Raw genomic sequence first — 13,233 nt, 5'->3', positions numbered from 1 at the left:
GTCCCACTCATCTCTCAAGCGGAAGAAAATCTTGGTTGGCCTCCGAAGATAGGCATCTGTGTTTTTTAGTCAGGTCAACCTCGCTTTTGTTGTCAGCAGCTAAAAAACTGGTAGCCTGCGAACACAGACGGATTTCCGGTGTAACTTAAGCCGGAAATCCGTCAGTGTTTGCAGGCTAAACAACCGGAGAAAGCAACTGAAAAAAAGCGCGAAACATCTCCGACGCGCTGGTAATGTCGACCCGAGTGTTTCCATTATATGGATACGCAATTTTTACGTTGAAAATGAGCGAGAATCTGCCTTCGGCCATCTTTTCCAGTGTCTACTGCGTTAAACGATAGAAAGCAGACCCGAAAACGACTCTTGTTCGAGGAAAGTTTGGTAAATTTCGAAAGGATCTGAACCAAGCGTTACCCTTGCCATATCGTTTGTCTTTTTCATTACCCATGGTGTTGTTCTACAAGTGATATATTATTTTCTGATTCCTTCAAGTTGATATTGGTTAAGGCGTGAAAGTGAAATACGTGTTTCAAACTGAAGGACCTGTAACAACCAAATAAGCCCTTCCCCCACCCCACCCCCGGTGCGTAGAAAGTATCTTCACAAATGAACTGACCTACACATAAAACACATGTGTAAACAACAATAAGATTAATTTTTAATATATCGCGTTTGGTGGAACAGGTATGACAGCTGAAATAACGAGCTATGGGGAGCCATGCTAAATGTTCTCCGACTGTAAAGTGAACTAGATAAAGTTTCATCTCTTAAAACATTCTATAAACTGTTTCTGGGAAAAAGTACTGTACTGCAAAGTGACTGGCCGGCCCTTAGTTTCTTTTCTGCTGTAATGGGAGAAAAGAGCCACAGAAAAGTTCTACATGAAATAACATAAATTTACATACTTGCATAGAGAATTCTCAACAAGGTCTCCCAGTTCATTTATAATAACGTCCAACACAGCGAGGGAGATCCCGGCTTGTCGCATTTCCATTATGTTATTATACATATCAGATATATACCGTCTTCAGTTTGACACAACGTGACTGTAAATATTTTCTTAAAATACGTAAATCGTGTCGTCCAATGCGAAAAATGTGAAGATAATTCTCATTGTTGCTCGTAAGTGTGCCCTCTCTTGAGCTCGGCATATCTCCGTCAAATTGTCTGGAGTTCATGGAGCGGAAAATACGAAATCCACTGTTTAACAGTTGTCTTGCTTGTGTCGCAAAATTCCGTAAAATTGGAGCAAATGATCGATTTTAAGCTCCTTGACGAATTTACATCCTATTCACAATGTCAGCACTGGGTCCCAAGTCAGGCAGTACGTATAGTTTGTCTAGTTCGAGCGCATAACAAAGTCTTGTAATCATTTCTTCGTCGACAGCGTCCATTTCGCGGCGACACGAGGAGGTCAAATCGGTCTCATAACGTCTCCAGCTGGAGTTCACTTGTTTTCTGGCCTGTGGAAGATAGTGCAAGGTCGCTCTTTGGCTGGAGGGAACAAAGTTTTGGCGGGCTTGCGAGTTGAAGTGCGAGAATTGTGGTTGTGTCGCGTATATATCACCCATTGCTCTTGTACTGTGAAAATCCATGCTTTCTTTGGCGAGAATGTGTTTTACAAGCTGTGCCGTAAAGCACCTGTTGATTTGGTGTCGATCGGTGAATCTTCCACCAGAAATTGCAAAATAGAATAGAGCACAACTCCAAGAAGTGACACTGAAAAACGGGTTCCAGTGATTTAGCCGGAGGCTTGTACAACCTCTAAAATCAGAGATTGATTGTTTGAAGATCTTGTGGCCCACTTGAAACGAAGACGAACTATTCTGAATTAATATTCAAACAAATGCCTTTCGTAATCCGCAATGTATCTTCTCGATCAACTTCTGTTCTGTCAGTGGGATATCGTAATTGTAGGTCGCAGCTTTTATAGCCTCGAGTGTTTCACAACCACGCCTTTTGTGACGTATAATCAGCTATTTTGCGGCTGTTTATACAGACTGAAAGAAGGGCAACATGTTCAATCTTTTGTCATTCCCTGTTCCAGATATGCAAATCAAAACTACTCAGGTGGAGTCGCAAAAGAACAAATAAAACACCGACAAAAAAAACACAATTCAAACAAAACAGAAATGCCCGAGAAGATCCATGCATTGGGCAATAGCACTGAATTGAGATTAGAAATAAAAATGCGTATACGTATACTAAAGAAATAAAAAAAAGCCAGATGCGAAATGGATACATGTATTTGTAACCTCGCGAGAACTCAAACGTTAACAGCTAGCGTCGAATTACAAAATACAGAGTAATCGAAAAATTGAACCTTTTTCGGCAAAAACACCTGGACCACTTCCCATAAAGAAATGAGCGAACAAAGACAATATTGCCCAAAAGCTAGGCTTGTGATGTCAAGGTGAACAAAGGAACAAAAACTATATACCTCCGACAAGGAGACAGATGTGTTTCTCTACAGATTCGAAATTGTGAAATACTGTTATTTAATTATTGTGCGATAATATTATGAAAAATATGGTCTTAAGATTTTACGGCCATTGCGACCCAACGACTTTTTTTCCTCAACTAAATGCAAGAAGTATTCTTTTGTCCTACTTTTTATTTTACTTCTTCGATAAATCGACATGTCATACATGCGATGCTGTTTTAAAACGCATAGCTTTGAAAGATCCTGATCTCTTTAAATCTCGTTGATCTGTCACCGAAGAACTGAACAAAATTTAAGGTTCCTTTGGCTGTTACGGAGAGATCTCTGCATACAGAACTCCAAGGGGGTCCGAAATACAATTTCAGCCGTATTTAAATTCCGGCTGACAGACTGGGGTGGCTGATGAAAACAGCTTATGCTCTCATACACCTTCACATTATCATAGAAAATGTGGCTAACCAAAACTGCAGTAAGCGCGATTTTTGCGTCTTTCATGATATCCTAAATTAACGACAAAATTCGACACTCCTTTACCGCTGGACTGAAAAAAACATAGAATAAGATCAGATTTGGGATGAATTTAGTACGTTTCAATTGCTTCTCCGTTTCGACAGCATCCGTTCGCTCTAACTCACAGAGTGTAAAAATTCACCGCTTTGCATTTTTTTTATCGCCGGCCGGAACAGTCGTGGAAGAGCTGGACGCTTCAAAAGACTGTAGTTTATTTATTTTTAAAAAAGAAAAATTAAATTACGATATCAAGAGATAAGTAGTGAAAGGAAAAGCGTGGTCACATTTTATTGTTTTATCTCATGGAGAATAAACTGGTTCAGTATAGAAGAGTTTGAATATGCTAACACCGAGCGCCAATTGTCACGTGTCGATTTCACCTGGTGAGCTTTCACAAAATTTGAAGCATTGCCTGATTCTAGAAATGTCAATAACAATCTTGAATATTTCTTTTACTACCTCGCGAAATAAACTAATGTAAGACTGACTGATTCGAACTATACAGCTTCTATCTTACAGACACTCATAGCCTGTTTATAGCAATCTGCGTTGAACTGTCTTAAATTTTGCCCTAGAAATCAATTTTCTCAAGAAAAGGGGGTATTTTTTACAATTCACACTACATAAACACTTCAAATGTAGAAAACGATCTATAATTTTTACAAAGTTAGGGGTCAATTTATAAAAACATCTGAAATTTTCTCAACTACATTTAACCAACCGTTTTACGATACTGGGAAACGGAGGATAGTTTCTGTCGCGTGTGACTCGTTTTGTGCTTTTTTTGACCTCTTTTGGTAAAAGCAGAATTTGCTCACACAGCCAGTAAAAAGTTTTGGTGTTTATTTCATAGTAAAGCACTTCTGCAAACTGAAAACATTAACTATCGCAGACTGGGATTGCGCCAGGAGAGAGAAAAAAACATAGCCAGAGTCCCGTCTAAGGTTATTGTTTCAACCAAAACAGTCACAAAAAAGGACAAAACAAAACAGCACACTTCTTGACACGTTGTTTAATACAGAGAAACAAGCTAACACTGTTCAAAACCTGGCAAAACATTTCCTAGCAAACGAGGCACCTGTTATTAGTCGTCACCTCGACTCGTGCTCCTTGTCAGTGCCTCGGGAACTGTTGAATCAAAGACACGTGCCCTGTATTACGTGTGCCACGCGCCGTCGAACGAATAGCGTTTGCCAGTTCGCTGGCAGAACAATTAACAGATGAAGGCACGTGCCCTATCAAAAGCAAGCCATTCAAAGTACTATGCGACATTTAAATGGTTTATCCCTCCACTGAATAAACAATCTCAACCTGTTATACAAAAAGCTAAGTATAGAACATCTAAAACAATATTTGCGTAATTGCTAATTGTTACAGATGGGGCCACTCTATTATTTTCAAAATAATAAGTTCATTTTGAGTAGAGAAACGAATAGCAGTGATTTAAAAGTTGAGCACAATTCTTGAAAGGTGCTCACGGTTAAAGAACGGCGTCAAACTGCTGAGAACTGTTTCAGACTCCACAAACTAAACATTCGCTTTTGAACATGACTTGGACAAACACGCAACTGAACATCGTGAATATGAACTGGAAACACGCTAATGCATTGGAGAACGTTTTTCCACGTGGTTTTGGCCTCAACAAAGAAGTATCACCTGCGCCATATTTATTTAGTAACATATTATCAGGCGGTTGGTGCGCAGCTGCTCGCGATTGCGATAGAAATTCTCTTTTCTAACTGGCAACGTTTCTATAATAATAGTTCTGAGAATTTGACGGTAGATATCTTGCGATCAGGATATATTTTCATTTTCGCTTGGTAAAATTCAGGCCCCGTCCACATGCACCACACCAGAGAAACTTGAAACTTTTGTTTTCACTCTGAAAACGCATCAAATGTTTTCTGTCCACACTGCGCCGGAAAAAATTAAAAGCGCAACAATCAATGGTCATTTTCGATTTGTGTTTGAGGAAACCTCGGTCAGGAAAATCGCATGATCATCGCGACTTCATCGTTTTCGAAAAGCTCCATTTTCAAAATGTTTTCCGTCCACATGATAACGCAAAGCCGGCGTTTTCAATTTTCTCCGGTTTGAAGAGCGTTTTCAAAAAGCTCCGCCAGTTTTCGGATTAGTGTGGCTGGTAGGCCTAACTGTAGGAATAAAGCTGCGTTATAAAATTTATCCAGCGTAACGTGGGTGGGGCCGTAGTAAAACTTTTATAACCACTCCTTGATTGAAACAAACGTACGATACAACGGGCACAAGTAAAGATTACATGAACTCATAGCCGGGACACTCGTAGCTACGCTCACATTTAGATAAAGAAAATAGGTTGATCCGACTGGTTTCAGGAACCTAGCCGCTCAATTTCTTGCCAAGACTGGCAGCTATATAAACGGTGACGACCTCGTGGAAAATGAAATAATAATAATAATACAAAGAAAGAAAAAAAAAAAAACCACCACCACCCAGTCTGATATAACAGATAAGGCCAGCTTCTGATGAGGCACATAGCGATGTTATATTAGCTTTACCGATAATGAAAAAGGAGCGAAATGCATGCAAGAGAAATTAGAAATGCCAATCAGTTTTATATAAAAGAAAATTAAGGTTGTAAAGTAAAAGTTTATAGCAAGTTATCAGAAAACCAAGCGTTAGTCGTGTCATTTGCTGCAGGCTTGTTTTTCCATGCCGCCTTTCTTTTGTCTCTAATAACCAAGCTATAAGCAACAACAAGCATCCATCCCGCCCAAGAACCTATATTATTGCAAAGTCTTCGAGGAAAAGGAGAAATGATAAATCCGTACTGTTCTCGCCTCGTTTCGTGTGGGCCACCTTTTTTTTTTGGCAAAAAGTTTCAGGTGTCTCACAGTCGAATTCAACCTGCTGAGCTCTGCCGTGAACGTATGACATAGCGATTTATTAACCGAATCGGCCAAAAGAATAATAAATGATATTCAGCACAAAATTATTTTGGCTTTAAAAAAATTCCATTTATAAGTCATTTTAGTAAGATTTTGTCATTCTCATACTTTAATCTTTGTCAATTCTACTCTCAGGAAAGCGACATTCGGAGATGGGTGATAGTGTAAATACCTGTATACACAGTTGGGCTTGGAGTTATCGGGAATTGAAGTTCATAAGCCCGCTGGTTACGTGTAAAGAGAGACTTGAAATACTGAACATGGTATACCCTCCGTTGTAGCCGTAAGCGGAGATGGGGTGCGGGAGGCGAAACACAAGTCCCAGTGTCCCTTAAATCCGCGCTACTTAGGCTAAACATCGGCATCTAAGCAAGGAAAACAAGCAGACAGCCTGCAAAAACGCTTTTTAGTTGATCATGAATAATTTTAAGTAAAAAAGAAGTGCCAGCAAGTTGCCACAACAATTAATTGTACTTGTCCTTGCAACATGGGGTACTGTAAAACAAATCAACAAGCCACGGAGAAATCCCCTGGAAATAGATTTCCAAAAATATAAAACCAGGGGGTATTAGCGATGCATCTAGGAACAATATAATAACTGAAGGGATGAGTTTATAATTTCAGGGATTTTTGATTCTCGATGATATTTATTGACCATAGCAGAACCTGTTTCCTATCTCATAACATTGGACACATTCCTTTGGAATTATCCGGATCAGGATCAGTAATCCAAACCGCATGGATCGTGGTGCATCAAAGGAACCTTCATGAATCAGCTCCTTTGATGCACCATGATCCGAGTGATCTTGGATCCAGATCATTAAAAAGGAATTCATCCATTATCTATAAATTACTTTGAATGTTATTTGTGAATAAAATAATTATCGTGCATACTCTTACATGCAGCTAACATTTTGTCGGATGCAAAATTCCTTTCAAAATTAAGTCCTGAAGTGTAAGTCAGACCATTCTACAAACCCCAAATTCCTTCTGATTTTAGGTCCCCCCACCCCTTTTCTCCCTCATAAAAATAACTATATCTAAAAAGCCTTTTTAATGAAATCATGGCTAGCACTGGGTTAAATTACCATCAGAAATTATGGTATTGTTCTTTCAATTGAGAGTTGAAAGTAATCAGGGAATTATTTTGGTTTTGGTTTTACTATGGTTTGCGATTGGCTGGGTAGTCTAATTGGTAAGAAATTGGTTTGGTTTTGGTTTTACAACACTCAACTGGAAACTGCTCTTAGAGGGTTTTGTAAGGTGATGGGCAGATTACAAACCAAACCCTCCGTTAATTTAATACTTCTCACTTTTTTGCGTGCTTATCTAAAATTCTTCATTGTTCTCCAGTTCAGTGACCTGTTCTTTTCATTTGTGGCACTTAGGAGGAAACCCTTTTAATTTTTCTGTACAAATTTCTACTTCCTCTGCAACAATGCAAAGAGCCTTGTGAATGATTGTGATTGAGCATGTGGAATGAATGAGTGAGTGAGGGTCACCCAGCATATCAAAATTGCTAGCTGGTACTTTTCTGTTTTGATTCAACCCTGGTTATCCTGTAAGGATGTTCCTGCAACAAAATAGAAAGAAATGATGTACAAAAATAAATAAATCGACTTGCAACCAGACAGAACAATAAATAAATAATGAAAATAACTAAACATCTAAATGAACAAAATTTGTTAATAGTTAATTTACAAGGTATCTCTGTATTAGTATTTTTTTATTTCTCCACTTGACTCTATAACAATGGGTGGATTTTAGAGTCCTCATACTGCAGGAGTGATTTTCAAGCACAAAGTTCTTAATATATTTTTCAACATACTATTAGAGACTTGAAAATTATCGTAATTTGAGTTAATTTCTCAATGCTGGAATATCCATAAGAACAACAGTGGCCATGACTGTAATGTGTCTTGTGGTGCATTATTTCAGTGAAATCAGCTTGGGAACAACAAAATTTTGAAAAATGGTATTTTTAAATAAAATCATGATCCACTCTTTGAATGGAAGACAACATTTCCAGTTTAGAATCTCTACCTCGCCATTTATGTTACATACCAGATTTCCTGTTGCTAGAGTCACCTTGCATTTTCAAAGATACATAGAAAATGATGGGAAGGAAGCAGAAAAACACAGTCAAAGCCACAACAGACACCAGATCAGTGTGTATCTTCACACAGTTAAAGTTGTTACTCCAACGCTGCCGAGTATAATTCATCTGGAGTAAAATAAAAATAAACTAGATTGTAATTGTTGAAAATTCCATTGTAAAGAAAATATTGTTAACAAGCGATTTTCATTCTGTATTCCTTTTTCTTCCTCTGTGATGGATTTTTTAACCCCTGAGGTGGGAGGGGGAGCGGGGGGGGGGGGGGGACTCTCATATAAAAAGGATGGGGGTGCTGGGCAGAAATTTAAGAAATTTAAGAGGTACCAACATCCTGTTTTGTGGGCATGGCTTGAAATTATTTCACCCCTAAGAGGTACCAATTTGAAAACAACACATTTAATATCGTCTGTTATATTCTTTTTTGGCTCAACACCCTAAAAGGTACTGCAAAAGTTCCGCCTGTGAACCTTTTGAGGCTGAATACCCTAAGAGGAACCAAACCCACTTTTTTAACCCCTAAAGCATACGACAAGCACCCCTGTTTTTTTTTTTTTTATGTGGGAGTCCCCCCAGGTTTTTAACTCGTTATTTTTTATCTTTAGACCAGGATCTCCACACCACACCTCTCACTACCCTGAAAAGAAGCTCACCACAACAAGGTACATGACTGTAGTTATTTGCAGAATGTTGTCAGTGTTGTCAGTGGTCATTTTACTCAGTCGAACTTGTAACATGCATAGGGACACCGCTGGCACATGCCACAATAAGTAATGTAACACAAAGTAACACCTGATGTTTGGTCCATTTACCATCTTGTTACACCTGCTTAATGAAATACAGTGCTTGACAAAGTTATTCAGAACCTCTCTCTTCTGGTTCCCTCACATACTTTTGCACCTTGCTTTTTCTTTACTTCCTGAAAAGGAGACTGACTAATTCTGTCCACTCCCTTCACTCAAGTAACAAAATTATGTGAATACAGAACAACTACTATATCTAGGACTTCCTATTTTCAGTCAAAATCAGTCAGCCATTTTACAGCTGTGAAGAATCGTCATGTACCTGTAGTCATGGTACTCATACTTGATTACTGGAATTCAGTAAAATAATTTGGCGGCTTATAGGCTGCAGTTCTGCATGTACATTAGCTTACATACTTACAGAGGCAGATACATCAGCACAAACACTGAATTCTTTAGAGTCAGATGCAGCAATTTTCTTGTAAGCTGCGTCAAGGGCATGATATGACTCGTTACAAGCATGACACACACTTGGACCTATTGCGGAGGTGTTAGCAGCTGAAAGGTTTTCTGGTACAGGATAAATGTGGATCTACAAAAAACAATTAGTTCCAGAATTTAAGGGAGACCAAGGCTCTTCACAGGCTTTAAGTGCAGTATAACAGCATTCCATCCATGGCAGATACCATCATGAAAAGGTCGTGGATGCTCGTTGTCTCACTTTAGAGTGTAAGTCACAGATTCTGGTCTCACTAAGGGTGTTAGGATGAAATGCCATAATTTTCAGCCATCAAGGTATCTTTTACAGTGGCTATCAAAGAAATGATAAAAATTGTTGGCATTTCCATAATTGTGTAGCTTGAGCTACACTCAGATGATGATCGGTCTCCTTTGGGGGTTTAATTCAAATTTTCAGATGAGCATTACTGAGCAACCCTTGACCTTTTCACATGCAAGTCCTCTAGAACTGCTGACATCAGAATGTTTACATCTCAAACTCAGAAATTCATCCAAAAACAGATCAGAATAAAAGTGGTCTTCATTTTTGTGTCTTTGAATGGAAAACTGCAAAGTAATGAAATTTTGCATCTGCCACTCATAAATTTTAAACAAAAACAAGTCAGGGTGTTTTGCAGTCTAAAAACTGATTATAACTTAGTATGATTGTGTAGATTTGCATTCAAAAGGAAATTACCATCAATAGTGCCAAATTTGAAAGGTAACAGTTCAACATCTGGTTTAAATGAAGCATTCTAAGGTCATAATTCTGAACTCAGGACCATTAACGTTGTATAGTTGGGTGGCAGCTCTTCCCAACAAGCTGTAAGCTGTATGCCTGTAAGTTGGATGTTTTCCGGTTCATTGAATATCTCTCTCATATATTTAAAAATTTTCTCGTATATGATATTTTCTATAGTGACTAAATGTACATGGCACAGATCTATAAGTTTGCAGACTAAATTTAAGCTTCAATAGATTTATGCTACCTGCAGAACGAAATGTTAGGGTTGATTTACAGCACTCCAAATTTCTTTGGAGTTAGTCTTCTAATCTTCAGCTGTTGGCATGTATTTTATACTAGTCATTATAATAATATCCCCAGCTTTTAGGTTTGGAGGTCAGCTTAATATGAAGATTAAGTGTTTCCCTGTTGGCACCCTATTTACAATTTGTAAATATTATGAGTGTTTTAATACAAGTTATGCAAATAACGTTATATATAAAAACAAATCTGACAGTGTAAACAAAGATGCCATTTATAGTCAATCTGAGACTGTTAATCCAATTATTTTCACATATTGAACAAATAACTTAGAATACCTGGGAGTTGTTGAAGAAACAGTGCTCTACAACACCCAGCTTTTGAAAAAAATCTCTGATGTCTGGCTTGATTTCATTAGGTGTACCATGATCAGGATCATTTTTAAAACACGCTGAAATTAAGAAGGAAAGATGAGTTTCAAAAGAAGTAATGCCTGAATGTACAATACAATCTTTATTCAAACATGCGACATTAGTGAGCGTAAAGCAAAGGCTTGTTACAAAAATGTATGTGGATCTATTATACTGATAAACATATACATTCCTAAGATGTATACAAAGAAACTGCTTAAATACCTAAGCTATTTACAACAAAACAATCAACTAGAACTGAGTTTGCAAGGACACTCAACCTGGCTGAGCTTAAGTTCTTTGAGCTTGGCAACAAAATTCTTGAGGTCGGGTGCCTCCCTGACATGAGAAGGTAGATTGTTCCAGAGTCGGCAAGCAATATAAGAAAAATATTTGTGCCTGAAAACTAGTATTTGGTGCACCAGATATGGTTGCATTGCTTGTAGATTTCTGTAAAGCCTAGATTTCATTGATATTGGGAAATGCAGATTATACATTTATTTATAGAGAAATTTGTTGTTTCCTCACCCATTGACTGTTGAAATGAAGTGTCATTGAAATCTTGATAATTATATTATCTTGCATAAGGGAGATAAAATCCTGAGTATACCATGCGATCTTTTAACGGTTAAAGGGTCATGAATTACCACCATGTTTGACCTCATAGCTCACTTCATGAAACAACAGTGATCTACTCTGAGGTTGTGGGTTCAAATCACACTAGCTAAGAGGGAAAAACTGAGTCTGGCTCTATTAAACAATGATCTTGCTGCTACTTGAGTACTGTGATGTCACCTGGCACAGCTGTGGTCAAGATAAATTAACTGAAGATCAAATGCTTACAACATTCAAGGTTAATATAGCTTTTTGCTATGTTTCTGCAGGCCTATAATCTGCCAGTGGACATTAATGGCCTAGAATTAGCCAACTTAGCACAAGCCACATAATTCAGAATTAAGTCTAATTCACAGCTTCTGATATCAGTGCAGCTTGACACATTACATTTGCAAGAACCCTTTATATAAACCTTACCGTCTATATATTACCCATGACCTATGACTGTCCAGCCTCAGTTGGTAGAGTAATGGGAGTCAAATCCAGAGGTCATGGATTTGAATCTCACCAAAATTAAAAATCCATTAAAGAATCCCCCATTTCCTTTCTAGGGCTAATGCCCAAAAGGAAATATTGGGGTTGATTTGCAGCACTCCAAATTTCTTTGGAGTTAGTTCTCTAATTTCCAGCTGTTGGCATGTGTTTTACACTACTCATTTATGATAGTATCCCTAGCTTTTAGAAGTGTTTCAACTACATTTGATGAGGCTTCTCACAAGCCTCGTCAAATGTAGTTGAAGCAGCTTGTGACTTTTACATGTAGCTCTTCCTACCTGGGCAGTTTGAACTCTCCCAAAGGTGTACCACAAAATCATACGCAGCTTCCACGATTTGGTACTTTTCCGCCATTACTAAGTCATTGTGACATCCATCGTCTCGCACAATATCCCCGTGTCCTTTCAAAGCTCTCACGTAGGCTTTTTCGCAAACACAACAAAACCGAAACGGCCGAGAATTGCTCACGGCACAATACGTGTAGTTCGAAACCACGTCTGCAAACTCCTTCAAGAGTTTAGGACAGTATTCTGTTTGAGGTAAAGAAGAAGCAAGTATCCTGGCTTGCCAAACTAAAACAAAGATACAGAAATGCCACAGATAAACGTAGGCAACCATCTTTGGATTTTGCTCTGTGCACGGAATAACAAGCGCTAGAACTGTCAGGCGTTTATTTTCAAGAGAATTGGAAAGGGGACTGGACGCTAAGTATCATACACGCATCCCGTGATAGGACCCGCGCGATGAACCCGTGATTCTCTCCGGAATGAACCGACATGGACTATGTATTTGTTTTACTTTTTATCTGAATAAGTTGAACAAAGTGGGATTCGTGTGAGTATTTTTCTCCTTCTTTTTTCTCCATACTCTACTCCGGGTGCCAAGTTAAAGGTGAGTCGGTTCCTACTTTCGGTCATGAAGCAACCCTGTATTTTTTGGAGGGCTTACACGTGGTCATTGTTGTGGGAATTTCCTCCCGGTGGGTACTCCCTATAATAGCCTATTCTTGGTTTTTACCCACCTGACCTTAAATTGACCACGTGTGGCATCCGCCATGTTGGAGCCCCTCGGATGTAAACAAAGCAAGAGCTGAAAAGAGACGCAGTCATGGATTCATTTATAACCTCGTCAATTTTAGCTAGTCAGGAGCGCATCAGTGATGAACTCCTGGCTAGTTCAGCGTTTGTGTGTGTTTTAACTTTTCCATGATCAGTAACACCAGAGATCACGTCATCAGGCCACGCCCATGGTCATGTGACTAATTCTGAAAAATACAAAGGCTCTCAAGGCTCTTACCTCTCTATGTCTGACTACCTTACTTTTAAAATTCCTCTCGGAACACTCGTTTTCTCTTCTCCAGGTCCTCTGTTGCATGAACACCTAGATGTCAGGAATATTCCTGTTGCTCGGAGAAGAGCTGTTACAATTGACTTGAGTAGTAGGTGCTACGTATAGTTAAGCATGGGCATTATTAAGATGATCAGTTGGAAAATG

General features: G+C 38.7%; 1 protein-coding gene across 1 annotated transcript; it reads right to left on the bottom strand.

Annotated features, from left to right (window-relative positions):
- Positions 1-5,988: 5,988 nt before the first annotated feature.
- Positions 5,989-13,183, bottom strand: LOC145481041 (osteopetrosis-associated transmembrane protein 1-like). The gene is made up of 5 exons (XM_081459426.1): positions 12,018-13,183; positions 10,558-10,670; positions 9,158-9,328; positions 7,945-8,104; positions 5,989-7,453 (listed from the first exon to the last, which is right to left on the bottom strand). The coding sequence occupies exons 1-5, from the start codon at positions 12,355-12,357 to the stop codon at positions 7,425-7,427; spliced, it is 813 nt and encodes a 270-aa protein (XP_081315552.1). The 5' UTR covers positions 12,358-13,183; the 3' UTR covers positions 5,989-7,424.
- Between the last annotated feature and the right edge of the window lie 50 nt (positions 13,184-13,233).

Source organism: Orbicella franksi, chromosome 3 (assembly GCF_964199315.1).
Source record: "Orbicella franksi chromosome 3, jaOrbFran1.1, whole genome shotgun sequence".
In the NCBI taxonomy this organism is placed as follows: Eukaryota; Metazoa; Cnidaria; class Anthozoa; order Scleractinia; family Merulinidae; genus Orbicella; species Orbicella franksi.
Note: the sequence above shows the minus strand (reverse complement) of the source record. Positions and strands in the feature narration are given on the sequence as shown.